The 26,622-nt window shown below is 46.0% G+C and overlaps 4 protein-coding genes across 5 annotated transcripts in view; 1 reads left to right on the plus strand and 3 right to left on the minus strand.

The window, feature by feature from the left end:
• LOC135397069 (uncharacterized) overlaps positions 1–26,622 on the plus strand; it is a 123,339-nt gene that overhangs the window by 39,967 nt on the left and 56,750 nt on the right. The gene's annotated exons all lie outside the window — the stretch shown is intronic.
• Positions 2,068–10,147, minus strand: LOC135397072 (uncharacterized). The gene is made up of 4 exons (XM_064628412.1): positions 10,125–10,147; positions 7,905–7,959; positions 4,190–4,735; positions 2,068–2,330 (listed from the first exon to the last, which is right to left on the minus strand). Exons 2-4 carry the CDS (start codon positions 7,945–7,947, stop codon positions 2,107–2,109), a joined length of 813 nt encoding a protein of 270 aa, XP_064484482.1. The 5' UTR covers positions 7,948–7,959; positions 10,125–10,147; the 3' UTR covers positions 2,068–2,106.
• On the minus strand, positions 12,081–19,311 carry LOC135398185 (uncharacterized). 2 transcript variants are annotated; one of them, XM_064629615.1, is made up of 4 exons: positions 19,206–19,311; positions 17,829–17,885; positions 15,479–16,039; positions 12,081–12,353 (listed from the first exon to the last, which is right to left on the minus strand). In XM_064629615.1, the coding sequence occupies exons 2-4, from the start codon at positions 17,869–17,871 to the stop codon at positions 12,139–12,141; spliced, it is 819 nt and encodes a 272-aa protein (XP_064485685.1). In that variant the 5' UTR covers positions 17,872–17,885; positions 19,206–19,311; the 3' UTR covers positions 12,081–12,138. The 2 variants fall into 2 exon arrangements, with proteins under 2 accessions (XP_064485685.1, XP_064485686.1); XM_064629616.1 differs by having other exon boundaries at positions 19,202–19,291.
• LOC135398187 (uncharacterized) lies at positions 21,803–24,064 on the minus strand. The gene is made up of 4 exons (XM_064629617.1): positions 23,950–24,064; positions 23,489–23,549; positions 22,624–23,025; positions 21,803–22,067 (listed from the first exon to the last, which is right to left on the minus strand). The coding sequence occupies exons 1-4, from the start codon at positions 24,034–24,036 to the stop codon at positions 21,856–21,858; spliced, it is 762 nt and encodes a 253-aa protein (XP_064485687.1). The 5' UTR covers positions 24,037–24,064; the 3' UTR covers positions 21,803–21,855.

Consider the following 26,622-nt stretch of genomic DNA (forward strand, 5'->3'; position numbering starts at 1 on the left):
ATAGGCTGTCAACGTCAACTGCCTGTCTGCTGCTTCACGGAATACCTTCATGTCTAGCACCGGCCAATTGCGCATTTACAATGGAAAAGGTTTCGGGATTTTGGCACTCTCTTGGCTCTCAAGCCTCTCGTAGTTTAGATGCGCACTATGGGCGCGCTAAGAGGTCATGTTTCTATGATCTAAGGTGCGTGTCACACATTTCATAGGTAAGCGATGTCAACATAACTTCTCTGCAGTCGATCGCGGCCGCACCGTTCACATTGGCAACCATCCTCGGGCCTTGGCCTAACAAGATCGACCATCGCCTAGCTCTTGAGTGCTTCCAGATTTTTCTCCGGCACACCGGACTCTTCTCTACCAGGGTTGCAGAGTTGCCACTCCAGAGTTGGAATGACTAAGCAATCATTCCAGATTTAGCACAGCCCGGAATGAAATTGGAATAGAATGGCGGAAACTGTCCTAGGAATGGGATTGGAATGGTCTGGTTGCCCCGGTGCAGTTTTGGTTTCAACGTGCTGGTTTCTGCCCTCGCACCCTTTGCACCACACCAGCACACGATCAAGAGTGAAATAACCTTGTCTTTGTGCTTTTTCCGCGCTTGGTAATGTCTATCTCCTCTAGCACTGCTGGACTTGCCAGTATGGTTGCCGGTCCTTTTCTTTTATTGAGGGAATTAACGGAACGGAATTGGGTTGCCAATCCATTCTAGGAGTGGTAACTGACCATATACCTTTTCATTCTGAGGAATTGAAAGGAATGGAATTATCGCAAATCTCCATTCCTCGGAATGGAATCGGAACGGAATGAGAGACCCCATTACGCAACCCTGCTCTCTACCCAATGATGTGCCTGCGTACCTGTGTGCTCTGTGTGGTGTTTTTGCCTAGCATTCTGTCGATGTTGTCTCACTGATTCCACTGACTATCGACCCCTATTCAGCACCGCTGAACATCTCACCATCAGGACACATCTAATCCTGCCCATTGCGCATGGAGTAGTGGGCCAAACCTCGTGTGGTGAATTTCCCCATTCATCATTATTAATTCATCTCATGTTGTAATTTCTCTGCACTATATACAAGAAGTAACTTTTTATATTAAATGCTGTTCTCAGATTAGGGGGACGGGGTGAAAATCGGGCACTATTTTTAAATCTGTAACTCGGGAAGAAATCGGGCACTAATTGTGTCTTCAGGTGTTTTTGGTTTCTCCTCTTGATTATTAAGTCCTATCGTAATCTCTTTTTCTTGCGGGCAGTGTCCTACCAGAGCTAATCCCCGAAGACATAGACAGTGCTGACACACATGGGTCTGCGGGTCTACGTGCACCATTCTTACATGTGGCAACCTTTGTCCGTCTTCAGAGGACACGTTACTTGAGGACTTCATAGTGACTAGAATCCAGGGAGAAATTGTGTTTATACCGCATTGGTCAGAGGTAAGTTCGGGGGTGGGGGGGGTATAACCGGATGGAATCGGGTACAACCAGAAAAAGTCAATGTTTTACTATGTGTCACTCTGTACGCAGGTGTGAGGAACCTGCTGTGGCAAAAGGGTGTCGTTGTATGCGTCTACAACACTTTCGGCAGCAGTACAGAGTTTCGTACGCTACGCATTTGCGTGTGTAATGGATAGCGTTCGTGGTTCCGCGCATGCGCAAAACACAAAGAGAGCTTCGCGCAGTGCGCAGAACCCCCGCAACAGCCCTTGCGTACGGAAAGACGATAGCGTACGATGCACTAAAACCTACTATTATCTTAGGCCTAATAATAATGCAGAAAAAGATTTAGAAATAAGGTATAGCCATTCCGTCCGGAGACGGCCATCGCGTTCGGCACCTGTCTGAGGCACATTATAGAGGGTGCTTGCACTGACGTGTCCAGAAACTATATTTAACGCGAGCGATAGAAGAAAAGCAAGTGGAACTTTTCTGGTGCTTGAGTAAGAAACAGGTACTGCTTCACTAGTAGCACCTGTTTTTTTCGTCAAGTAGCTGAGAAGTAGCGCACGTTAGAGCAAACACCCAGTATATTATGCATGAGCTTGAAAGCAAATAATATACATTGTGTTGTTAGATATTTTATTCGCATCTCTGGGTTTTTGAGGCCTTACGTACGTGAGGGCATCGGCAGGGGATCAACCCGAACAGCGGTTTCAAGGCCACACTTCAGTTGACTGTAGAGGAAGCTGTCAAGTTTTTCCTTGATGTGTTTTTCCAATTCTTTCTGAAGCTTGCTTTTCAGATCGTAGTACACATCATTCAAGGAATCGGAGTAGCTCATGTCGAGGTTGTAAGGCATCACACTCCAGGAAGACAAGGTCGGTTGACCACCTGAAAGGCAGGATACCGAGGGACTGGTTACCTGATAGCTAGCAACTGCTCACAAATGTTTGCGCTACCAGCGGTATCAAGAAATCAGTGTATATAACATACGAATATAACATATTTCGCAATTTTCTTTTTTTTACAACATACCTTCAGGCCTAAGTCTACAACAGGAGGGTGGTAGAGTGCTGGACAAGAGTTTACGGAATACGCACACTCTGAGTGACAAGCTGGCAGCGAATGGGACCGTAAAGAGTTGCAAACCCGTAACTCGGTTACATGAGCACATGTATGTAAGTCGTGCTCTGCCATTCGCATCTAGCGTATCATTCTGAAGAAGGAATGCGCTGCTGCGTGTCCGTGAACTTTTGTCCAGCAATGTAGCAGAAACATGGAATAAACATATTCATATCGATGAAAAATGTCTTCCTAAACATATCATGAATGAATCAACACTATGGGGGGGGGGGATATGTTTATTAAGAAAAAAGAAAGGAAAGGTCAGCCAGACGGAGGTCGGCTTGCTATTCCAAAAAAATGGAAAGTGGGGAAAGAAAAGAATAAGAAAAAGAAGGAAAGAAAAGGGGAAGATAAAGAAGAAAAGAAATGATGAGGGAAAGAAGAAAGGAAAGGGGAAGCAAAGAAGAGAAGAAAAGAAACGGAAAAGACAAAGAAAAACACTATGGCAGTTTAACACGTCATACGGAAACTAGTTCCACTGGTTCACTGTCCGGGAAAAAAATTAAAAACCGAAACAATCTACGAGGAACTGATATTCTTGAAGTTGTTTATCATGAGTACCCAGTAGCTGCCTATACCAACGAAAGGTTTTAGTGTAGTGGGGTTCGTAGGTACGCAATATATCTCTCTCAATACAGTATAGAAGCTTTAACCTATTAATGTCAAATCTTTTTACCATCGCCCGAAGACACGGCTTACTGCGTAAAGACGGTACAGACAGCGTTAAACTATACGAATTGTAAACAAACGCACAACGTTTCTGTAACGTTTCTAATTTAGATATAGCGTTTCCAGTGTATGGATGCCACGCAGTGCACGCATATCCTATAGTGGGCAATATTAAACTTTTGTACGCCACGATCTTAGTTTCGGGTGCATCGAACTTAAAGTCCGTTTCAAAAACCACAGTTTTTTTAACAAGCTTGTTCAAATACCCTTTCCAGGTGCAAGTTATAAGAAAGATTGGATTGAAGGTGGACACCGAGGTATTTAAAACATTCAACGTCATTAAGCGTTGTACCATTAATGGAATAAATAAACACATATTTTTTCTTTCTAGGATAACACTCATGGCCACACTTTTCGCAACATTAAACATTAAATGACATTTGCCATTGCTCACACCGACCTGCTATATTTGCTAGACAGCTGTTTAAGTTAATTTGGTCTTCCATGGAATTTACTTCGGTGTACAGCTTAGAGTTTGATAGAAACACCACTGTTACATATATCAATCAAGTCATTTATAGAAGAGACAACAGGAGGCCATGGACGGAGCCCTCAGGAACTCCTGAAGCAACCAGTTATATCTCAGAAACCGGTAATGCTTGTAAATGTTCACGCTACCACCGGTAACAAGAAATCACTGAACCACGAATATGACACTGTTTGGAGTCAACACGAGTCGAGCTCGTTCTGTGCTGTCGGGAGTTCTTTCGGTCTTTCCGTCGCAATGCACTACATCCAAACCAGCTCGCCCAACAATATATGCTAAGCTGCCGGTATTTTATCGTTATTTTGAAAGATGTTATACTCGCCCTCCATGCAAGACACGATCTGTGTGCTTCTGTGCATACTTAGAAACTGACACTTTGAATGAAAGCAACATTTTGTGACTTCCTTACCTGGTGCTCCGGACACCTCGATGAAAGCCTTGGCGTCCGTCATAACAGCTTCAGCTGTGATTTCATCCTGATGGGAATCGGTGGTGATAAATCCTCTACGTTTCTCGCGGGCGATTTTTCCTCTGTAGTTGGCTGTAACGCCGTTTAGAGAAACGTAGCAGGACAAGACAACAGTGTTAAGTTGCCACGTGGGCGGTGAACAGTCTCCGAGTCTTTTGAGTCCGTGCAGATCGCTGACGGTGCCGTCGCCCATAATCACTTCCACCTGCTTCTGTTTCCGCATTCTGATATATCGTTTCGTCAAATGGTCCCCGTGGGGCAGGTGGCCTCCGGACGTCGAGGTGCTCTTTGCAGACGTCCCTCGCATTTGGTGCAGAGCAAGAGTTTCTCGTTTGCCAATCCTAAGATCTGAGTTCTTGTCGATCTTGATCCAGAATCCATCGAGACGCGACCCTCCTAAAACTCCGCCTCTTTGTGGGAAGGTTTGCTGGAGTAATTTGTCCATATATCTATTGGATTCGTCGACTTTGACGTTGGCGTTGGAACCTGAAAGATATATCAGTGGTACGTTCTGATAAAATTACTTTGCTTATGCCGCGCACTAATTTCTTTAATTTTTGCTATATAGCCAGTTTCCACGCATAGAGAGTCTTTGCTGTCTTGCTTGAGGTGTGCGAGGTTGTCTCCTATGGCACCGCCTATTTGATATGTTCAAATAATGCTACGTGGACCCTTGAGCGTCCCGTCATTCAACCTGCAATCCCGGACCTTCCATGAAAACAAGAATCTCCTCTAGAAGTAGCTCATCAGCTCTTGGCACATAGCAACTCTACCTACACTTGCTGTCGTCAAATCCTCACAGATGCGTCTGTGATGTGCATGTGACACATCAGGAGCAGCATTTTACGTCACAGGTACGGACCTCCAACAAGCCTACACGTTGCCCTATCCTGTGTCCTCTACTGGGGCGGAACTGTATGCCATCCTCGCAGTCGTAGAACACATTGCTGGCTTGCCACCCGAGAAGTCCTGGGTTGTCCTCACAGACAGCAGGGCGTCCCTCCTTCTTTTGCTGTCTTCCCACCCCAACATAATATGTGGCCTGCCCACCATGATCATCCGGGCATACAATCGGCTCTGTGCAAATGGTCACGTTCTTTCTCTGCACAACGTGCTGCACAAGTTGTGACTCATGCCACTGTACATCTGCGCCTTAGTGTCCCTGCTTGCCGTATGCCTATACGCCGCCGGTGTGCTGCTCGTGCCCAAGCGTTCAGAGCTGAGGCTGCCTGGCTTTTGTCTCGTGTGATCAAATCAATATTATTATTACTTTGAAGGGGTGTGTGCTGCTCCGCTTTACAGATAGCACATATACGTTCTGGGAAATCGTGGCGGGCCAGGAATGTTGGTGGACATGAGATACTTAATGAATTGTGCTTAATTAAAGGTTCGCCAGCCGTGGGATTCCAAGCCACACGAAGCCAATCATTGGAAAACCTCAATTGATCCGGTGACAAATTCAATTTCTCCTTCGTTTTAACTTTTAAAAGCAAACGCAAACCCCACCCTACCATCGGAGGTGATAGTTACCGGAGTTTGAGGTATCTTGTACTGTAACAATGTAATTAATGTTTTCGGTAACTTCTAACTTAACTCGGTATTTTTGCCACCCGTGGTAACTTTCAGAGGAACTCGTTTCTTTTTCAGGTAACTTTGCCAAAGTAGCTTAAGGCAAGTTTCAAGTTACTTTAAATTCGCTTTTCACTCACATCCACATATTTTCTTGCTTTCTCTCCGGTTCTTTCATGGCATTTTATGCCATTAAAACGTGATTTTCAATCAATGACAGTATTCGGTTCAGGAAGTAAGAACGGAAGGGTTCGAATTGTTGGACATAAACGAAAACGATCTAAGCGTATTGCGCTATTCCGCAGGCAACTTCAGGGTCTAACTCAACTGCTCACGCGCGCTGCACCTGTGTAGAGCTATTTTGTGTCCGAAGTAACTTGGAAGTAACTCGTTCTTTTTTTAAGTAGCTCCGTAACTACGAGTTACATTTCAGTCTGAAGAACTTCGTTATTAACTTAGTTACATTTTTCACACGGTAACCTAACTCGTGAGGACTTCTTTTTGGCGGGTAACTTCTCGATCTATGATAGTTACGCCGCCTTAGCTACCTCCTAATCAATTACAATCAATTACAAGCTAGACTAGGACATAAGGGGCACAACACGTCTTCAGTCGATTCATTAGTTCATCAATTAGATTCACTAGTACACGTCGATTAAATTGTCTGACGACGGGCGACGCTTATTTAGTGAATGCGATGTTTGCCTAGTCGAGTTGATTGTTAATATATTTTTGTTACACCATTTCCCTTATTTTCCTTTTTCGTTTGTATTTATTATTTCGTTTCTGATAATGATTCTATTAACTCTTTAAAGGAGCATTAAAGTGGTATCTAACATGGCCAAAAACTGCTGTCATCTTGTAAAGCAGTATGTGGAAAGCATTCCCACAAAATAGTTCTGTCCAAAGTTGTTTCACCACGGTGCAATTAATTTGGAAAAGCGCTGCCGCGGTGATAGGCCGGAGCGCTTCAACTGCAGACCACACCCACCCTACTGTGACTTTGGTGGTAGAGAGTCCCCCATTCGTCCGTAGGAAAAAAAACGTCTGCTACGAACATTGCGAGCTGTTAGTTGTTGACTTCTATTCTTTATATGATTTATATCACGTTTTCTAACACAAAAAGCATATATGCAGCCTGTGAAAATAAGATTACGATCCCAAGAGTATATCCGTGGCTTCTGTGGAATCTCAGAATTCACAGTAGCAGAAAGCAAGCGATGGCGGCGGTATTGTGGCGCCACCTGTTAGCCACTGAACCAACTGCGCGGTGAAAACTGTCGGACAGGCTGCACACTGCCGGGGAGCACGGGGTTTTCGCTGTACAAGCGCAGTTAATATCGTGCTGCACCACTCGTTCTTCCCGTGATGTCTGCGGTCCCAAACAATCGTGGTTGTGTCGTGGACAGCCTTCAAACCCTCCGTTTCGGACATCACGTAGCAGGAGAACGCATGGCGCCTCCGAAGCGGGAGCCGACGCTCCGGCCTGCGCGATATTGCTCACCTCGATCATGTGATCCCAGGTCCAATGAGGAGCGTCCCCACTTGCGTCACATAGTGACGCGCGTGGTAGCGCTGATCACGTGCCTATCTTGAAGGCGAAGGAGGGCGTTTCGCGCACGGGAGGTTCGGGGAGCTATTGCAGGCGTACCAATTCCGCTACGGTTGCGCTAATTGTGGGAAAACTGTTTTCGGCCGCCTAACATTCCATACTGACCAAAACAAAAAACAGCAAAGTTGTGGGCCCCTAGACTGCTCATTTAACGTAATGGGTGGCAGTGAAAGAGCTCGCCGTGGTCAGTTCACAGAGGTGGGCACGCACTAGGGTTATGAACCGCCATATGCCTTAATGGTCTTTAACGTGAGCGGGGGGTTTGTGGGTGGAGTAATGGCAGGATCGGCTCGCCGTTGTTGACCACACAGTAGTGGGCGTCGCCAAGACTATAGCCAAAAACAAAAAAAAAGAACGAAAAGAAACAGACGGGTGGAGGCTATAGGATGAAGGGTGGAGATGCGTAGAGGGTGCATGAGCGAGTGAGCGGGGAGTGTCTTTAACGTGGCTTGCTTGACCAGCCCATAAACTCACCACTGGCAAGAGCGATCCACAGGAAGAACCAGGCGATCTTCATAGTTGTGTGTGCCTGAAACATATAGAACGAAATTCCCTGTCAACATTGCCAAGGTATAATAAACATGCATATTGTTCTGCCAAGTAGAAAAGTTATCGTGGCAAACAATAACTAGATAACGATGGTGGCATGCGGCATGTATGGGGCTAACGTTGGCAGCTTGATGAGTAAATGACGCTAGACGTGTTTGAAATTCAAACTTACAGATTAAGATGGCTTCTATGGCTGCACGTAGAGAAACAGATACTCATGGAACGATGCGACAGCACCAGAGGACACGTGGTTCGCCGTGTTTGCGGCTCGTCAGCCCTGGGTAGCTGCGCATCGTTCGGGACTGGCAAACCAGGGGTCACTCAGCGAGCGATATACACCTCGGAGGGTGACTGAGCACTCCTCAATGCCACAGTGCAAGCCAGTGAATTATAATGCAGGGAAAAAGCCATTAAAGATACAAGTGACACTAGACGTGTTTGAAATTTTGGAAAAATTTCAAACTCGTCTAGTGTCACTTACTTAGTGTATCTTTAGTGGCTTTTTCCCCTGCATTATATATACAGGGCGTCCCAGCTAAGTGTATACAGATTTTTTAAATATATATATAACACTTTTCAAAGATGAAATCAATTGCAATATAGCATATGCTGAAGGGCACTCCCTAGCACGGCATTAGCAAAGTCCAAAGGCAATGTCTTAATTAACTTTCATTAATTAACTTGTTAATTATAAAAGCTACAAAGTTGTCCCAATGAGAACATCTGTTCCTTTCGGTCACCTGATATCGTAGCCGTTTCCAGAACAAAACTCCGTTCGGTAGATCGCCCGCAAAAAATTCGTGAAGGAACGCCATATTTTTCTTTATTTTGTTCATTGCGCTTCTTAGAAGACGCGTATTTCCTTCATCCCCAACGTGAGAGGGGGAAGGAGCACAGTGCCGCCTCATGCATCGAAGATGAGCTTTAACTTGCGGAAACAAAACACAAACAAAAATGTATCGGGTGACTTTATCGGAACTGGCCTTATCTTGGGTTGCATGTTCTGTTTCCTTTTAATCTTTTTCCAGGACGCGAGAGGCGATAGTGTGCTCTTTCTCCCTCTCACCTTGGGGATGAAGGAAATACGCGTCTTCTAAGAAGCGCAATGAACAAAATAAAGAAAAAAATGGCGTTCCTTCACGAATTTTTTGCGGGCGATCTATCGAACGGATTTTTGTTCTGAAAACGGCTACGATATCAGGTGACCGAAAGGAACAGATGTTCTCATTGGGACAACTTTGTAGCTCTTATAATTAAAAAGTTAATTAATGAAAGTTAATTAAGACATTGCCTTTGGACTTTGCTAATGCCCTGCTAGGGAGTGCCCTTCAGCATATGCTATATTGCAATTGATTTCATCTTGGAAAAAGTGTTATATATATATTTAAAAAATCTGTATACACTTAGCTGGGACACCCTGTATATATATATATATATATATATGTGTGTGTGTGTGTGTAAGGAAAGAAAAGTAGCAGAAGCTCTTTGGCTGCACGTTGAACATGTGTTTATAAGTCCCGAACGTCGCCACACCAGCACTGGACAGCTGTTTCGGCCTTATTGGGCATCACCAGCAATGCGTAGGTGGGCGACGTTTGAGCGAGTGGCGTCGGAAGGTCACGTGGAACGTGATGGCCTCCCGTCAGGGTGAGCGACCCACCTCTGAAAGCCAAGTGCAAAGAGGGAGAGAAAGGGAAAATAGCCAAAGCTCGGTGGCCGCCCATGGAGAATATTCTCCACTCCCAGAAGTGCACGATAAACTTATAAACAGGTAAGCGTATAAGTTCACAAGCAGCTCTACATTAGTTGCTTGTTTGTTACAACTATACTGCGAGCGCTTTATGACTCTGCGGTCAGGAATCACTCTGAAAAACGGCACGAACTTGCTCTCGAAACGGGAAACCCTGCAAGGTATATGCCTAGCGATTGCGTTGTTCGTGAGTCACAGCAATGAGATTATATAATACATTTCCGAGTAGTACATGTTTTCTAGCGTCAACGCATGAAATAAATATGTGAGTGCCACCAAATGCCCACCCAGCGATTTCTTACGTCTTCTTTAGTTTTTTAGTCTACTACTCGTAACCGCGCCTTGCAACGTCAGACGAGGATAGCGACCCTAACGACCAAGAAATGCATACTTACAGAGTTACTTGTCAAATGTTGCGGGCGGGAGAATTAATCGTCGCTTTAAAGACAAGGCTATGCGCCCTGTTTGACGTCATCTCTGAAACAATGAGCTCACTCGACAGGAAACCGAAGTTCGAGTGCTTCCCGTAAAGTTTGCAGAACCGGGTTTGCCGTATATGTGCCGATAAATGTTGGTTGCAATACACGTCATTGATGCACGTTGAGTAATTTGAGATTATGGAAGGTAACTGTTTTTTTCTCCCACTCTCTCTCTAATGTATATTTTACCTTTTTACCCGTGAAGTAGATTCACAACTTACACGTATCCACTATGACCTGTGCAGAGGCTAAGCTCCCGACTGCCATGGGTCAGACAGCACATTATATGCTCCTCTTGCACCGTCCAGTTAGTGCAGGAAGTCGATGCCATGTGTGACAACGCGGTAACTCTAGTTGGGTCTTCGAGAGGGCTTTCTGCCCACGTTTCTCTTAAATGTCAAGACACAAAACAAAAAGAATACAAAGGAAACAGCACAGATTTCGTAATCCTTTGATCGACTTACGTAGTGTCCAGCATATCTACAGGGACAGTGGTGTTCAATACCAACCTGGAAACGTCGAGCATGCCGTCATCTATCAGACAAGCGTCGTGTGAGAACTTCCGTAACAAAGAAACGTGCAGCTACGACTGCTCTCGTAATTAATCTAGCTGTGTAACTACCAATGTCTCATATTTACCACAATAGACAAATGTTCGTAGAGTCGTTCATATAGAGACCTTCGCAACAGTTCTCTATGAAGCACCAAAGATGCGTGCTCCTCCTCTCCATCTGCCTGCCGCCATATCACGTAGGCTAACCGCACTGTAATGCACCAAGAACACCATCACCACCAAAACGATTTCTGTACTTCACGACGAAAGATGGTTTCTTGCAGCGGATGATTAGTTTCTTTTAATGCTTTTTTTCTGAAGTGGCATTTTGCTCACGCTTCATAAATCATCGCCGAAGGAGAACGCCTTATTCGGGTGCATACTGTTCCCTCGGCATTTCCCGGCTGCCTCCTCGAACGTTGAACGTTTCGGTTGTTTCGGTTTGAGCCAACTGTGTCGCCTCCAAACGGCGATTTTAACTTTTTGGCTGTGACACCTTTTTTATAGATGAATGTGATAGGTCCGTATCTTCACCGCATATAGCACACTGCTAGGCAACGATCATCCCCAATGAATTCTGGCTCCTGGTTCATTGATAACCTTAGCCATTATGTACGGCATTATGGCTCCTGCTGTGGCGAAAGGGTGGCGCTGTATACACTGTTTTCGAGCCAGCCTCACACCCAGCGCTTTCGCACCGAGCACACTCCAGCAAGGAGGAAAGCGATGCCAGGGAGGAAGCACACGACACGTGTGCTTTCCTTCTCTCTGGCATAGGCAATAAACAGTTTTCAACGTGCTCCCCCCGGCTAGACGGCGCTGTGATTTCAACATGGCGGCGTCCACGGGAAATTGGTGTATACGTCGAAAACACCTTCGGCAACATTAGGAGACGGGTAGAAATCCAGCGAACCGGTAGGGAAGTACGAAGGGAGTTGCCTCAGGACGAGAGTCGCTGATATTTCGAGCAGACACTGTTCTTCTTCGTCTTCTTCGGCAACGTTAGAGCGTTTTAGTGCGTCGGGATAGTGGCGGGACAGCGTACGTAGGGGATAGCGTTCGTGGTTCTGCGCAAGCGCAAAACATAAAGAGAGCTTCGCACAAGTACGCAGAACCACGACGCTATCCCTTGCGTATGCGAAGGCGATAGCGTAGGATGCACACAAAAAAACACTATTATATTAGGCCTAAAAATAATGTATGAAAATATTTAGAATTGAGACAGTCATTCAGTCGGGATGAGGAGACGGCGATTGCGTTCCGCACCTGTTTGAGGCACATTATATACGTATGATGCATGAGGTTGAAAGCGACTAATATACATTGTGTTGTTAGATATTTTATTCGCTTCTCCTGGTTTTTGAGGCCTTGTGTGCTTCAGGGCATCGGCAGGGGATCAACCTTAACAGCGGTTTCAAGACCACTCTTCAGCTGGCCATACAGGAAGCTGTCAAGTTTTTCCTTGATGTGTTTTTTCAATTGCTTTCGAAGGGAGCTTCTCAGATCAGAGTCGACGTCGTTCAAGGAACGGGAGTACCCCATATGGAGGTCGTAAGGCATCACACTCCAGGAGGACAAAGTCGGTTGGCCACCTGAGAGGCAGGATACCGACGGATTGGTTACCTGATAGCTAGCAATCAGCGGTATCAAAGAAATCACTGGCACATCGTTTCGCTTTTTCCTTTCTTTTTTTTTACAACATACTTCCAGCTCTGTAAGGCTACTATAGGAAGGTGGTACAGGTTCCGACAAAAGTTTAACGGAACACGCGAACGATGTATTTTCTGCTCGGTGCGCGACACCCTACCGGCGTGCGGAAATGGGCTCGTCTACTCGTTCACAGTGGCGAGCGAGTGCGCTGGCAGAGACACACCGCGGTAGTTTCGGTATCTCTTCAATGTGCTCGAAAGGCGGTTTGAATAGACCTCTACCGAAGAAACGTCACCGTGACGTAATCATGACGTTGCAAGACATAGTGAAACCGAAACAGCCCGGGCGGAGAACACCGCTGTTTCACAAAGCGATGTTCCTTCACGTGGGTCGCGGGTGGATTCTTTGTATTAGTGGTACACACAAATGAGCTCATATTTTTAGTCGCTTTCGGGCCTTCAACTGTTCATTCGCGTTCCCAGTCCACCGTGGAAAGAATAGAAGGCTTCACCACAAGAGCTGCATCGTCTGAAAGTCAATGTCATAATCCTTGGCGGAAAGTGGTTTGTTGTTACGACTTAGTTCGCGCTGGCTTTGTATATAGAGACACCACGTGCACTCGGAGAGAAACTCGTGCCGTTCAAGCTTCTGCAGATGGAAGAACCCGGTGGCCACCTTTAGAAACGGTATCGGAAAGATAGGGCTGCCGATAGAATGGAGCAGAACGAGGCCATAAAACTAATAATATGTAAACAATTACAAAAAAATCTTAAAATATGAGAAAACACATTTAAATTTCGCTTTCTCGCGCATTATTGATTTTTTGCTATAGTAGTTCCACTCTACCAAGGTGGCGGCGCTGTTTCACCATCTGACGTCACTTGTTTGTAAACAGGGATAGGTCTCGCTGCCGGCGCATTCCACCCCCCCCCCCCCCCCTGAACGAGTGAACCAGCCCGCTTCCGCTTGCCGTAAGGGTGTCGCACCGACGCTCGCGTGCTCCGTAAGCTCTTGGCGGCGCCTCTACAGTGCTGGACAAAAGTTCACGGAACGCGCACCGGCTCATTCGTTCCTCAGTGTGCCACGCTATAGCAGCGAATGGGACCGTACGGTGTTGCAAGCAGATAACTCGGTTATCTGGGCACATATCTGTAAGTCTGTGCTCTTCCGTTCGCTGCCTGCGTGCTGCGTGTTCCGTGAACATTTGTCCAGCACTGTACAACAGGCAAAGAATAAACATATTAAGATCGATGAAAAATGACTTCCTAAACATGTCATGAATGAATCAACGCTATGGAAATTTAACACGTCATAGGGAAGCTGGTTCTATTGATTCACTGTCCGGGGAAAAAATTTGAAACCAAAACAATCTATAAGTAACTTATATTCTTCCAGTTGTTTATCGTGAGTGCCCCGTAGCTGCCTACCAACGAAAGGTTTTAGTGTAGCGGGATTCGTCGATATACCTCTTTCAATACAGTACAGAAGCCTCACCCTATTGATGTGAAATCTTTTGGCCACAGCCTGTAGACCCGGTGTAGTGCGTAAAGCCTGTATACAGACAGCGTTGAACTGTACGGATTGTAAACAAAATGCAAAACCTTATTCTGTAACGTCTTTAATTTATGTATAGCGTTTTTATTGTACACGCAGGCCACACTGGGCACGCATATGCTATAATTGGCAATATTAAAATTTTGTACGCAACGATGTTAGTTTTAGAGTGCACCAAACTTAAGGTCCGTTTCGGAAACCATGTTTTCTTTTTGTGTTTTTTTTAAAGCTTTTCAAATACCATTTCTAGGTGCAAGTTATAACGTAGAACGTGAATAAAATCAATGTGCAACTTCCCGGCGATGCGTACTTTCGCAAATGCTCCGGCTATTACGTTTTTGAGATCACGTAACCTACGTGACTTACTCACTTCCTCCCGCTGTAATCAACACACTTCCGGTTGCACTCCACGCAGCAATAACCGCTGCCTAACTTCCTTATTTATTGCACCATCAACCTCTACCTCCAGCACTGTTAATGGCTTCAGTTTCTCTATTCGACAGTCCCTTCACTGTAACTCATTCAATGTCTGCTATCTGATTACATGGGAAATGTGCAATAAACAATATATAGGCGAAACACGTAACACTCCCGGTGAAAGATTTCATAGCCATAAATCAAATATCGTTAATAAACGTCCGTCACCTGTATCGCTACATTTTCTTCATTATCATCATTTTAATCATTTATTGTTGTTGTTGTTGTTGTGCTTCCGGGTCATGACCTGCATACTCATTTACTTATCACAATTTTAGAATCCGGCTACATTACTGACATCAAGCGCAAAAATCGAGAATCCTATCGAGAATCATTTCGAAATTCGCAACGTTGCAACCGCACGGCATCAGCGTGTACGGCAGCGGAACACAGTCCTTTATACTGTGAGTTTATTTATTTCTAATTTTTCTTGTAGGAACTTTTTGTATCTGTCATTTTTCATATGTTGCACAATGATACACAATCAGTAAACCACGAACTCCGCACCATTTCCACAGAGCCCGGGGTCCCTTAGTCCTGGTGGTCCGTGCCCTCAATCCTTCGCCCTTGATTCCCAAAAACGCATTCAAACGGTTTTATTTTGTTAACTGGCCGCTGTGCCTTTTCATATGATGTGCATTGGTTTCCTCCCCGTGTACCTCCTACCCATCTGTACATGTCTGTCCGAACTTGAATAGCCACCTCCTATGGATTGCGTTTTGCGTTTGTCTCTCTTTGTATTGCATTTGTTTGTATTTCTCTCAACCGTCACCCATTTCTCTTGTACCATGTGACGTGACTTCGATATATCCTTCGCCGCTTGTAACAGGTCCTCAAACCTGAAGAAGTGCAGCCTACTGCACAAAAGTGGTCCAAACCAGCACGCCCAATATTATATGCTAAGCTGCCGGTATTCTATCGTTATTTTGAAATATGCCATATGCGTCCTTCAAACTATAAGAGAATGTCACGTGACACACACACACACGCTCTGTGTATACTGACACCTTAAAGCAACATTTCGTGACTTCCTTACCTGGTGTGCCGGACACTTCGATGAAAGCCTTGGCGTTCGTCATAACAGCGTCAGCTGTGATTTCATCCTGATGGGAACCGGTGGTGAAAATTCCCGTACTTTTCTGGCGAGCGATTTTTCCTCTGTAGTTGGCCGTGACGCCGTTCAGAGACACGTAGCAGGACAAGACAACAGTGCCAAGTTGCCACATGGGCGGTGAACAGTCTCCGAGCCTTCGGAGTCCGTGAAGACCGCTGACGGTGCCGTCGCCCATATTCACTTCCACCTCCTTCTCTTTCCGAATTTTGATAGATCGTTTGGTCAAATGGTCCCCGTGGGGCAGGTGGCCACTGGACGTCGAGGTGCTCTTTGCTGACGTTCCTCGCAGTTGATCCAGGGCAAGAGTGTCTCGTTTGCCAAAGCTTGTGTTGCCAATCTTAACCTTTGACTTCTTGCCGACCTTGATCCAGAATCCATTGAGACGCGTCCAGCCTAAAACTCCGCCTCTTTGTGGGAAGGTTTGCTGAAGTAATTTGTCCATATATCTGTTGGATTCGTCGACTTTGACGTCGGCGTTGGCACCTGAAAGACATATCAGTGGTAGGTTGCGATAAAATTACTTCGCGTATAACGTGCACTAATTTTTCCATATCAGGCGAGCCAGTTGGCGCCCATAGAGAGTATTTGCTGTCTTGATTGAGGGGTGCGAGGTTGTCTCCTAGCTATGGCCACTTTGGCCTATTTGCTATGCTTTAATAATTACTGTTATTCTGACGCGACATTGATTGTGATGCTGCTGTATGGGAACAGATACCTCGTCAAGTCACAGTAAAGCGGCTTTTTGTCTCTGCTCCCAAGCAGTCCTCGCCCACACCGAATATCCTCTGGATGTAGGAATAATGCCCTGACGAGTTTGTACGTCCGATGGATGTCCCTGAGATATCCACCGGACTTACAATCCGTTAGGACATCATTCGACCATCCAGATGATATTCGGTGTTGTTGGGGCTGTTATGAAGTCAATATGATTATTACTTAATTTTTGTTTGTTTATTTTCAGTACCCTCGGGGCCACAAGGGCACAAAAGAGGGGAGGGGCTTGGTACATAAATAGAACATAAAAGCACAGTAACACTAAAGGCGCACTGGGCTCTCACAAAGAACACAGAATGCAGCTCACGGGGCAGGGTCGCAGAGGGTAAGCATGTAAGTGCACACTGGTGGGAAAATTATTAGACATAGCAAAGGAGACTGAGCAGTCTGATGCCCTAAAATAAATAACCCGAACCGAAGCAGTATACTCGAGTTTGAGACTCACGAGCGCTCTGTACAGGTGTAGTTTAACGTTAGAAGAGGGCATATACACTCTAAAAACAGAACTTCTGTTTTTAGAGTGCAGAAAGTGCGACGAATAAAATCAAGCGAACTTTGAAGGGGTGTATGCTGCTCCTCTTTACAGGTAGCATATAGAAGTCCCGGGAAACCGTGGCAGGCCAGGAATGTTGGTTAATGAATTGTGCTTGATGAAGAGGGCGCCAGCAGCGGGATTTGAAGCCGCACGAAGCCGATCATTGGAACACCTGAATTCATCGGGTGATGAATCCAATTTCTCCTTTGTTGTAACTTTCAAACTAAAACGTAAACTCTACCCTACCATCGGGGGTGATAGTTCTTAGCTTAGATCTTAGCTACCTCCTAATCAACGTTACCAGCTGTTACCAGCTAGACTAGGGCATCACACTCTAAAGACAGAACTTCACCGCATAACACGCTGTGCGCCAACCATTGCTACGAATGATCGGGTTATCGCGCCTGATTCGAGGAGAGAGGGAGGCGTACGGCTTTTTGTGGCAATTATCATATATCCGAATTGCCACAAAAAGGCGTATACTCCCCCTTCTCTCCTCGAATCAGAAGCGATAACCCTATCATTCGTGGCAGTGGTTGGCGCACAGCGTGCTGTGCGGTGAAGTTTTGTCTTTAGAGTGCAGGGGAACAACACATGTTCAGCCGATTCATTAGTTCATCAATTAGATTCATTAGTTCATCTCGATCAAATTGTCTGACGACGGGCGACGCTAATTTAGTGAATGCTATGTTTGCCTAATCGGTTTAATTGTTCATCTATTTTTGTTACACCATTTTCCTGATTTTTCTTTTTTCATCTGTATTTATTACGTTTCTGATATTGATTTCATTAATTTTTTTAAAGGTAATGTGTGGTAGTGAAAGCTCGCCGTTGTATGTTCACAGAGGTGGGCAACGTCATACGCCCTGAGGAATGTGCGTCCTGGGCAGACTTCTAAGGAACTCTGCAACATATGCCTGAAAGCTCTTTAAGGTGACTTGTACGACCAGCGCAAAAACTCACCAATGGCAAGAGAGATACACAGGAACAACGAGACGATCTTCATTGTTGTGTGTGTGCCTGGAACATATAGGACGAAACTCAGCAGCGTAACCTCCATACCACGTCAACGTCGCAAACATATAATAAGCATACATATTGTTCTGCCATGTGACAAAGTTATCGTGGAAAACAACAACATTTCCGTGTTAGCGCCGCGAAGCAACTGTGGCTATAAGTGACCTACAGATGTGCACAGATGGAGAAAGGACAGAGTAGGGTCTTGTGGGTTAGTATGCGTCCTGGGCTGACTTCAGGGGGAACTGCGCCGACATTCGTCTGGGAAGTCTTCGGAAAACCCAGGGAAAACCTCAGGCAGCACAGCCGGTGACAGGATTCGAACCCGTGTCACCTCCCAGTCTCGCCGTGGAAAGCGATCTTCCTAACCACTATGCCACGGGAGGTGGTGCAAAACCACAACTAGATGATGGTGGTGGCATGGGGCATGTATGGCGCTAGCGTCGGCAGCGTGATGATGCAACTCTGCTTCTTATACTACACGGAAAGCTGACTGTAGGTTGGTCATTTTTCATTTACTTTTCATTGGTCAGAGAGAGTGATAGAGAAAGAAAGGGAAAGCAACCGAAGCTGTGTTGCCGCACGTGGAGAACGTGCTGCACTCCCAGAAGTGCTCAGTGCCTCGGTAGCTCAGACGGTATAACGTGTTGGCTTGCTCAGCTTAAGTTCGCGGGTTCGATCCCGGCCGAGAACGGCAGCAATGTGGGGCAGGTAAACATTGCTTCCATCGGCGTGTGTCGGAGATTTCGTGCTCACGTCAAAAGAACCCCATGTGGTCGAAATTATCCGCAGTCGTGCGCCGCGCCACATGCACCATGTCGCCACACGAGACAGACAAACGTTGCGTGTAACACCATATATGGCACCATTATTTTCAGAAGTGCACGATCAACTCATAAACAGATAAGCTGGCAAGTTTACAAGCAGCTCGTACATTTGCTGCTTGTTTGTTACAACTATACGGCCAGTGCTCTACGACTCTGTGGTCGGGAATCAGTATGAAAACGACCCGAACCCGCTCATAAAACGAGAAAGCGTGAAGCGTACCCGCTCAGCGATTGCGTTGTTCGTGAAATCACGACAAGAAGACTATAGAATACGTTCGCAAATCTAGTACATGTTTCGTAGCATTGGGAATAAAAACGAATCAACGCACGAAATAAATATGCGAATGCCACCAAATGCCCACCCAGCGATTTATTGCGTCTTATCTAGTATTTAACATTAAATCTACTTTATCATTTAATCTACTGCTCGTAATCGCGCGAAGCAACTTCAGATGACGACAGCGACCCTATTAACGACCAAGAAATACATACTTACAGAGTTACTTGCGAAATGTTGATGGCGGGAGAATTAATCGTCGCTTTAAAGACAAGGCTATACGTCCTGTTTGACGTCTTGTGTGAAATAATGAGCCCACTCGACAGGAAATCGAAGTTCGAGTGCTTCCTGTCAAGTTAGCGGAACCGGAGTTTGCCGTATATGGGCCGATACATGTTTGTTGCAATAAATGTCATTGATGCACGTTATATAATGTGAGCTTATGTGAAACAACTGCTTTTCTCTCTCTCTCTCTGATGTACATTTTGCATTTTCACCCATGAAGTAGATTTACAGCACACAAGTATCCACTATGACCTGTGCAGACGCTAAGCTCCCGACTGCCATGGATAAGATGACACATTACCTGCTCCTCTTGCACCGTCCAGTTAGTGCGGGCAGTCGATGGCATGTTGAATAACGCAGTAGCTCTAGCCTACTGCCCAGGTTTCTCGTAAATGTCGAGGCACAAAACAAAAACCAAACTGCGTCTACTTCGTCATCCTTGGCACAATTTACTTTCGTTTCCAGTGAGTGTCCCGAGACAGTGGTGTTCAATACCAACCTGCAAATGTCGAGCATGCCCTCAACCATATCAGAGAAGCGTCGTGTGACTGCTTCAGTAACAAAGAAACGTGCAGGTACGACTACTCCCCTAATGTATCTAGCTGTCTAGCGACCAATGCCTCGTAGAGTACCAATATTCGTAGAGGTGTTCATATAGAGACATTCACAACAGTTCTCTATGAAGCCCACCAAAGACGCGTGGTCCTCTTCTCCATCTGTCTGCCACCATACCACGTAGGCTAACCGCACTATAATACCCATACCAAGAACACCACAGTCACCAAACGTTTTCTGCGCTCGATGAAAAAAAAAGATACTTCCTTCAGCGGATGATTAGTTTTATTTTAATCTTTTCTTTCTGAAGTGACATTGCTCAGGCTCATAAATTACGAGCTCTCTCGAGTGCTCACGCTCCATAAATCATCACCAAAGGACAACACATTATTTGGGCGCATATTGTTCTCTCGACATTTCCCTGCGTACTCGAACGAGTACAGGACCGTTCCGGTCCCAGCCATTGTGAGCCAGACTACATCGGCTATCGCCGATAGCAGATTTCCTCTTCTGGTTTCTGAAAGAGGTCCTCCCGATAAATGTCCCCTATATAGCACGGTGAAAACTTGACCTACTGAGCATATTCAACGCAGACTTAGACAACCACTCAACTCAACGCGCAGATAACTCAACCACTTAAATAGACCACGTGACTTTGCACTATTTGGCCTTGGTCACCCTTGTGCCATAAAGCACCGAAACACTAAACGCCAAAACTCCACCACTTGTAGGCGGCGGTCGTAAGTCGGATATGTAACGTAATCAACGTTGCCAGTAGTACCATCTTAACACCCTTTGGTTTCCTTTCTTGTAGTGAAGGCCCCAAAGTATAGAGTGGTGTGGTCCGTGACTACGTGAAGTTTACGGGTGCCCCACGTTGGGCGAACAAGATGTAGCAGATGTACATGTAGCTTCTTGAGACCACTTCAATCGTAGAGGGCTCGCTCCAGACTGTCCTATCTCCAGTTTCCCTTCTTGGTCTTCATCTCGGTGTCACTTCTTTCTGTTTGGAATCCCTGCGAGTACGCGGCAACAAACTCCCGCAACAACATGTCATTTCTCAGCCTTGTCGCGAGCCATGTCCATGTTGTCCGTGTCATGCCTTGCAGCAGATACTAATACGGTACCAATAGGCGCGATGCTATGATGTTTCCTTAGTCTTCGCTGCCTTGTTTAGAGTTCTGCGCACGTCAAACAACACCATGTGAAGGTACACGAATACCACTCTCCATGCCGACTAGCACTCAAAGAAGCGATATATAGTTGGGAAATATCACACACATATTGTGAAGAGAATCATTATTTCATTCCCCGCATCACCACCAGCAATCGGGTAGGGCATCGCCCATGGCGATGAAACTCCCCAGTCATCGTCTTGTAATAAAGTGACTGTTTCATCACATCATATGGATCCATACTTCGGTTATAGTCGCTTCATGTTCTGTTTCCGAATAAACCTGTTGCTAGTTAATCGATGTCCTTCGCAGCGCATTTTGTGTTCCTGTATCATGTTTCTACGTTTCTATACTGCCCGCATTCTAGCTTCTTTCGCCATGGAACCCGAATTGGTACACAGGGGTGCGGCAGGCAAGCGAGCTGTGCTCTAAAACAATGATGGTGACGGCGGTGGTGATGGTGACAGGAGCTCTAAAAAATGAACTTCACCACATACCACGCTCCTAGCCAACCATCATCTCGATTGATATCGTTATCTGCCCTGATTCGTTGAAAACCGGAGGCTACGCCTTTTTTGTGACACTTAGACTGTTCATAGTTGTTACAAAAAAGGCGTACGCGTCCCGTGTGCAACAAATTAGAGCATATAACGGTATCATTGGAGATTGTTTGAAGTTCATTTCTAAGAGTGTGGTGCAGGGAGCATGCTCTTCAGTATGAGTTGAACCAGAAAACAGACGCACTGTACACACACATGCATTCGGTACCCCACACGCAAGAACAGTGAAATAGTAGCTCACTGGTGGCTGTATCACGCTTTTATTTGGACATCTGTTGTGGTCATGTCACAACTTCACGGCATTGGCAAGGGGTCGACCCGAACAGCGTTTGCCAGTGCGTACTGCAATGGGCCGTAAAGGAATGAATTCAGGGCTTGCTTGACGTTGCTTTCGAGTTCCCTGTCGAACGATTGCCTGCGTTCGCTGTTCAGATCAGGCGTTCTGGACAGGGTGAGTTGAAGATTGAATGGCGGAACACTCCATGACTTCAGAGATGGTGGAGCTCCTGGGGAAATTGAACATAATGCGGTATACGCGCTGTTATTTCTCCAAGTAGCAGTTTAGCGACTCTCATGCAATGAGTAACGGTTTAAGGTAAATTAAAACATTTGACAGATTACTTAGTGAATCAACTTTCTCCTTCTTTCGTAATGAGTCCCTCTTCAGCGACATGATCGTGTAATGCAACCACAGCGCTTCATCTAGTGGTTCATCCTGCAGTTATGATAGTTTGTACGACTGCAGTTATGTACTCTGGCATAGCACACAATTAAATAATAGAGACCGACAATGGTATAGCCAGAATCCCAAGTATGGGGAGGTGCTACAAAAAATGGGGAGGGGCGTCATTATTACTTATGTCTGAATATGTAACACCAGCCCCTCCCCCCTTTTCCCTCCCTGACACACACATACACTTTTAGAGGTTGCAAAGGTGAAAAACTTAGGGGTATCGCAAAACATTGGGGACGGGACGCAAGAGGGTTTTTTAATGAATCATTGGAGATCGTAAATACCGCGGAACAGTGGAAGGGGTATTTCATTAGAAGTTGCGCGCTCACCTGGGCTAGCTGTAACCTCGAGGTACGCCTTCGCACCCCTCAGGTCACCTTGAACGGTGAGGTCCTTCACTTGACCCAGTACGTTATCCCCTTTGTAAGTACCGCTGTACACAGCCGCGAGACCGTCTAAGGTCACGTAGCAGGAGACCGTGATGTTGTTCGCTTGCCACGTTGGAGCTGAACAGTCTCCCAGCCTCCTAAGACCCCGGGGCGGTAGAAGACCTGTAACCTTGCCGTTGCTGAACTTCACTTTCAGGTCACGATTGGTCAGGCCTGTCTTCTTGACCTTGAACTTGAAGCCGTTGAGGACGCCCTCCGAGAGGCCACCGAATCGAGGGAGGGTGTTGGCAAGTAGGTGGTCCAAGTAGCGGTTGGAGTCCAAAAGGTTACCGGCGTGGGCGCCTGGGGTGCAAGGATGTAAGGATGTAAACAGTCGCGACAACCATGACGCTCCATTGTCTAAGGACGGCGTACTAACAACGTAGAAAGACGTGTTTTTATATTATTTATATCCCGTTATTCTTACTAAATGAAGAGCTTGGTTCCCAAGACCGGAATATATGGAAATCAGGCGTTTCGCGTATGCACATCAGCTCAGCACTATGTAGGGTTGTTGACCGACATTTTACGTGCCTTTGTGTTTATCCGATTAATGTATTTTATTTAGCCATAGTTTGCTAGATTCGGTGTTGTTCGCAGTGAGGACGCAAAACATAATTTTTGTACGACTTTGTTGCTCGTTTGTCGAAAAATTGCTACGCTGTTAGAGCGCTCTATGTCGTAGAACCAAAAGAAACTATGGGAGAGAGAGAGAGAGACGGAGAGAGAGACAGAAAAAGAAATATTGGTAAGCTCTTCAACTCACCGACAGCGAACAGGAGACAAACGAGAAGTGGGGCGCACTTCATCCTCTTTGTGGTGTAAGCCTGAAACAGAAGCAACAGTCCCCCTATATTTTCATTGGCTGAAATGGCTCAAAACGTCAAGCAAAGAGAAAAATGAACTCGAAATTATTAAACTCCCCCATCATCATCGTCATCAAATAAAGTTCTCTTTGTCGTTGAAGCCGAAATGTTTGTGATATTCGTGTGTGACGACATTAGTGCCAAAAAACAACATGCAAAAGTTTGAGCTAAAGCAAGGCTCCGTAGTGGATGGTTTCAGAAGGGAAAAGAAGGCACTCCAATCGAGAAATAGGGAAAGGAGATATTAGAACAAAAAGGAAAAGGGTGTTAATGCTACCGCGTGCCACCTTGTGCTTCCGAATGATATATAGTCACAGAATATGTAGCAGCTCAGCGTAAGGCAAGGGCGCTCTTTACTTACCGAGTGGTTGGAACTAGAGTGCAGAAACTCCCGGCGGACTTGAGTAGCTATCGCTAACGTTCCTTCCTGCGCAAGCCACGGCCTCATTATTTCCCGGAACTGCTAGTTCCACAGCTTCCGCTCGTAAGATTACGCCAGCAGTCTAAGGCACCACGAAGTGTGATTACGGCCCGGTATATAAGGCGGAAACCGTGCAGACCACGAGCCTTCCGCTTCAGAGAACATCCCAATCAACATGCACAAAGATTCAAAATGAGAAAAGGTGACGCAGTGGTCCATGCGAAAGAAGTCATCTGAACGTTAGCGGTATAAGAATCACCAGCAGTTTCATCATGTGCCTGATTAGTCAATTAGTTTGTCAATTGTTAGTCACCAAATGTTTTTGTTTTCTTTAAAGGGGCTATGAACTCTAGAAGCTAGCCCGGCGACTGTGTCGGCTCCAGACGACGATTCTAACTTGCTGGCTGTGACACCTTTTGTATAGATGATGTGATAGGTCCGTATCTTCACCACACATATAGCACGCTGCTGTGCAACGATCACCCCCAATGAAAAACGTTCTCGCTCCTGATTTATTGATAACCTGAGGCGGAGCCTATTATGCGGCCATTATGTACGGCATTATGGCTACAAAATAACCAATCAGGGACGAGGACGTTGTCGTGCGGGATGACGGCTGGCTAGGAGCCTGCTGTGTGGTGAAGTTCACTGTTAAGCACCCTAATGCACCATCCACGCGCATCTCCACCCTTCAACCTCTATCCTCCATTCGTCCGTCTTTTTTTGGCGGCTTGTGGCTTTTGACTTCTGTGTGGCCAACAACAGCGAGCCAATTCCTGCCATTAACCCCCCACCCCTCACTTTTAAGAGTGATAGAGCAGAACGTTATGTGTAGCTCCGTGTTGGCGTCCGATTGGGTGTTACAATTCTTCAAATGACGTAACAATGGATTGAGGTGTCTGGATGGTGGTACGGCTACTCCCCGTATGGGAAAAAAATGTGTTTTAATCTTAACGCTACACACTCTATGAAGCAGAAGTATTTAACAATAAATTGCAACTCGAATTACGAAGCGTAGAAGTACAATATGAAACCTGTTACGCCCGTAACTAAATACCTGCAGATGAGTGTTCTTACCTCCTCTAAGGCAATATCACAGTGAGGCACCCACGTCTGGCAGGGCAATGTCCCGGTGCACGATATGAAGCGATGGGTGTGGGGTGATGCCGAAGAGAAGAAACAGTTAAGTGTGATTGGTACCGTAACTTCTTCGCATATATAGTGGAATGGAGAATTTGGGGAAAACGCACACTTCAAAATGAACACTGCCCTTCAAGTGCCACTACGGACTAAATCTCGTGTCTTTAGAATCCTACCAAAGTTATGTTACTGAAATTTCCTTGTCGCACTTTACATTCCTGCAAAATATTTTGGCTCTACGTGAAGCGAAAGCTCGAGAAAATTAATTTTTATTTGTGAGAACTGTGACGTCATCTTAGGCTCCGACGAAGCGCCCGGCTCTCATCTCGCGCAACGTTATTGCCCTTCCCGTCCTCTGGGGGGCTCACTTTCTGCACTCTGATAGCGGAGCCCTACGTGACATGTCGTCCGACCGCTCCGACTTTCGAGAAAACACAAAGGGAGGGAGAAGACACCTCTCCCATTCTCCCCTCTTTCGATCAGTGTCACGAGACTTCTCCACCATGTGTGTCCCTCCCCGGACGCCCGCGTCGTTGCTAGGAGACGAGTGTGCCCTATATCCAGGACATGACATATCATTGCAATTTTTTGGCTTATGATTACGTCACCCGCTCCACGCGTCATCGATACTTGTGGAGGCTCAGCGGATCTTGAAAAATTAAGAGATGCAGAGTGCTCGTAAACAGGATTGAAATTTCCCGCATATAATCCTTGAGGCATTTTCTTTTTCTGGACTAAATAAAATAAGCGCTGCTTTCCGAGTCCGGAGTGGCAGCATGGGACAAAAGTTTACGGAAGACCGGGGTTTGGTATTTAATTCTCCGTTTGAGCGACAGCCTAGCAGCAGACAGGATTAGACAAGCATACTGAGAGATGGATAGTAGAGCCGGGCACGCGTTCTTTATTCGCCCTCTTCTTGGCGGCTAGCAGGATGCCATGTGTCAGGGCATCGAGACCATTCCATTCCCATTCCTTGGAGGATTTCCGCTATTCCATTCCAATTACATTCCGGACTGGACTAAGTCTGGTGTGATCCCGGAATCATTCCAACTCCGGAGTGGGAACTCCGCAACCCTGCTCGATACGCAGGTGTGAGGAATCTGGGGTGGCGAAAGAGTGGCGTTGTATACGTCTAAAAGCCTTTCGGCCACCTTAGAGAGTTTTAGTGCATCGTACGCTGTCCCCTTTGCGCACGTAATGGATAGCGTTCGTGGTACTGCGCACGCGCAAAACATAAAGAGAGCTTCGCTCAGTGAGCAGAACCACCACGCCATCCCTTGCGTACACAAAAGCGATAGCGTACGATGTACTAAAACCCACTATTATCTTAGGTGTAAAAATAATCCAGAAAAAGATTTAGAAATAAGGTAGTCATACCGTCCGGAGACGGCCATTGCGTTCTGCCCCTGTTTGAGGCACATTATAGATGGTGTTTGCACTAACGTGTCCAGAAACTATATTTAAAGCGAGCGA

This window comes from Ornithodoros turicata, chromosome 6, assembly GCF_037126465.1.
Source record: "Ornithodoros turicata isolate Travis chromosome 6, ASM3712646v1, whole genome shotgun sequence".
Lineage (NCBI taxonomy): Eukaryota > Metazoa > Arthropoda > Arachnida > Ixodida > Argasidae > Ornithodoros > Ornithodoros turicata.

Coding starts and splice junctions, on each gene's coding strand:
- LOC135397072 (XM_064628412.1), bottom strand. CDS start 7,947: ATGAAGATCGCCTGGTTCTTCCTGTGGATCGCTCTTGCCAGTG. Junction 4,736..7,904: donor GTGGATCGCTCTTGCCAGTG/GTGAGTTTATGG, acceptor TATATCTTTCAG/GTTCCAACGCCAACGTCAAA. Junction 2,331..4,189: donor CGAGGTGTCCGGAGCACCAG/GTAAGGAAGTCA, acceptor CCTGCCTTTCAG/GTGGTCAACCGACCTTGTCT.
- LOC135398187 (XM_064629617.1), bottom strand. CDS start 24,036: ATGAGGCCGTGGCTTGCGCAGGAAGGAACGTTAGCGATAGCTACTCAA. Junction 23,026..23,488: donor TTGTCTCCTGTTCGCTGTCG/GTGAGTTGAAGA, acceptor CTTGCACCCCAG/GCGCCCACGCCGGTAACCTT. Junction 22,068..22,623: donor CGAGGTTACAGCTAGCCCAG/GTGAGCGCGCAA, acceptor CAATTTCCCCAG/GAGCTCCACCATCTCTGAAG.
- LOC135398185 (XM_064629615.1), bottom strand. CDS start 17,871: ATGAAGATCGTCTCGTTGTTCCTGTGTATCTCTCTTGCCATTG. Junction 16,040..17,828: donor GTGTATCTCTCTTGCCATTG/GTGAGTTTTTGC, acceptor TATGTCTTTCAG/GTGCCAACGCCGACGTCAAA. Junction 12,354..15,478: donor CGAAGTGTCCGGCACACCAG/GTAAGGAAGTCA, acceptor CCTGCCTCTCAG/GTGGCCAACCGACTTTGTCC.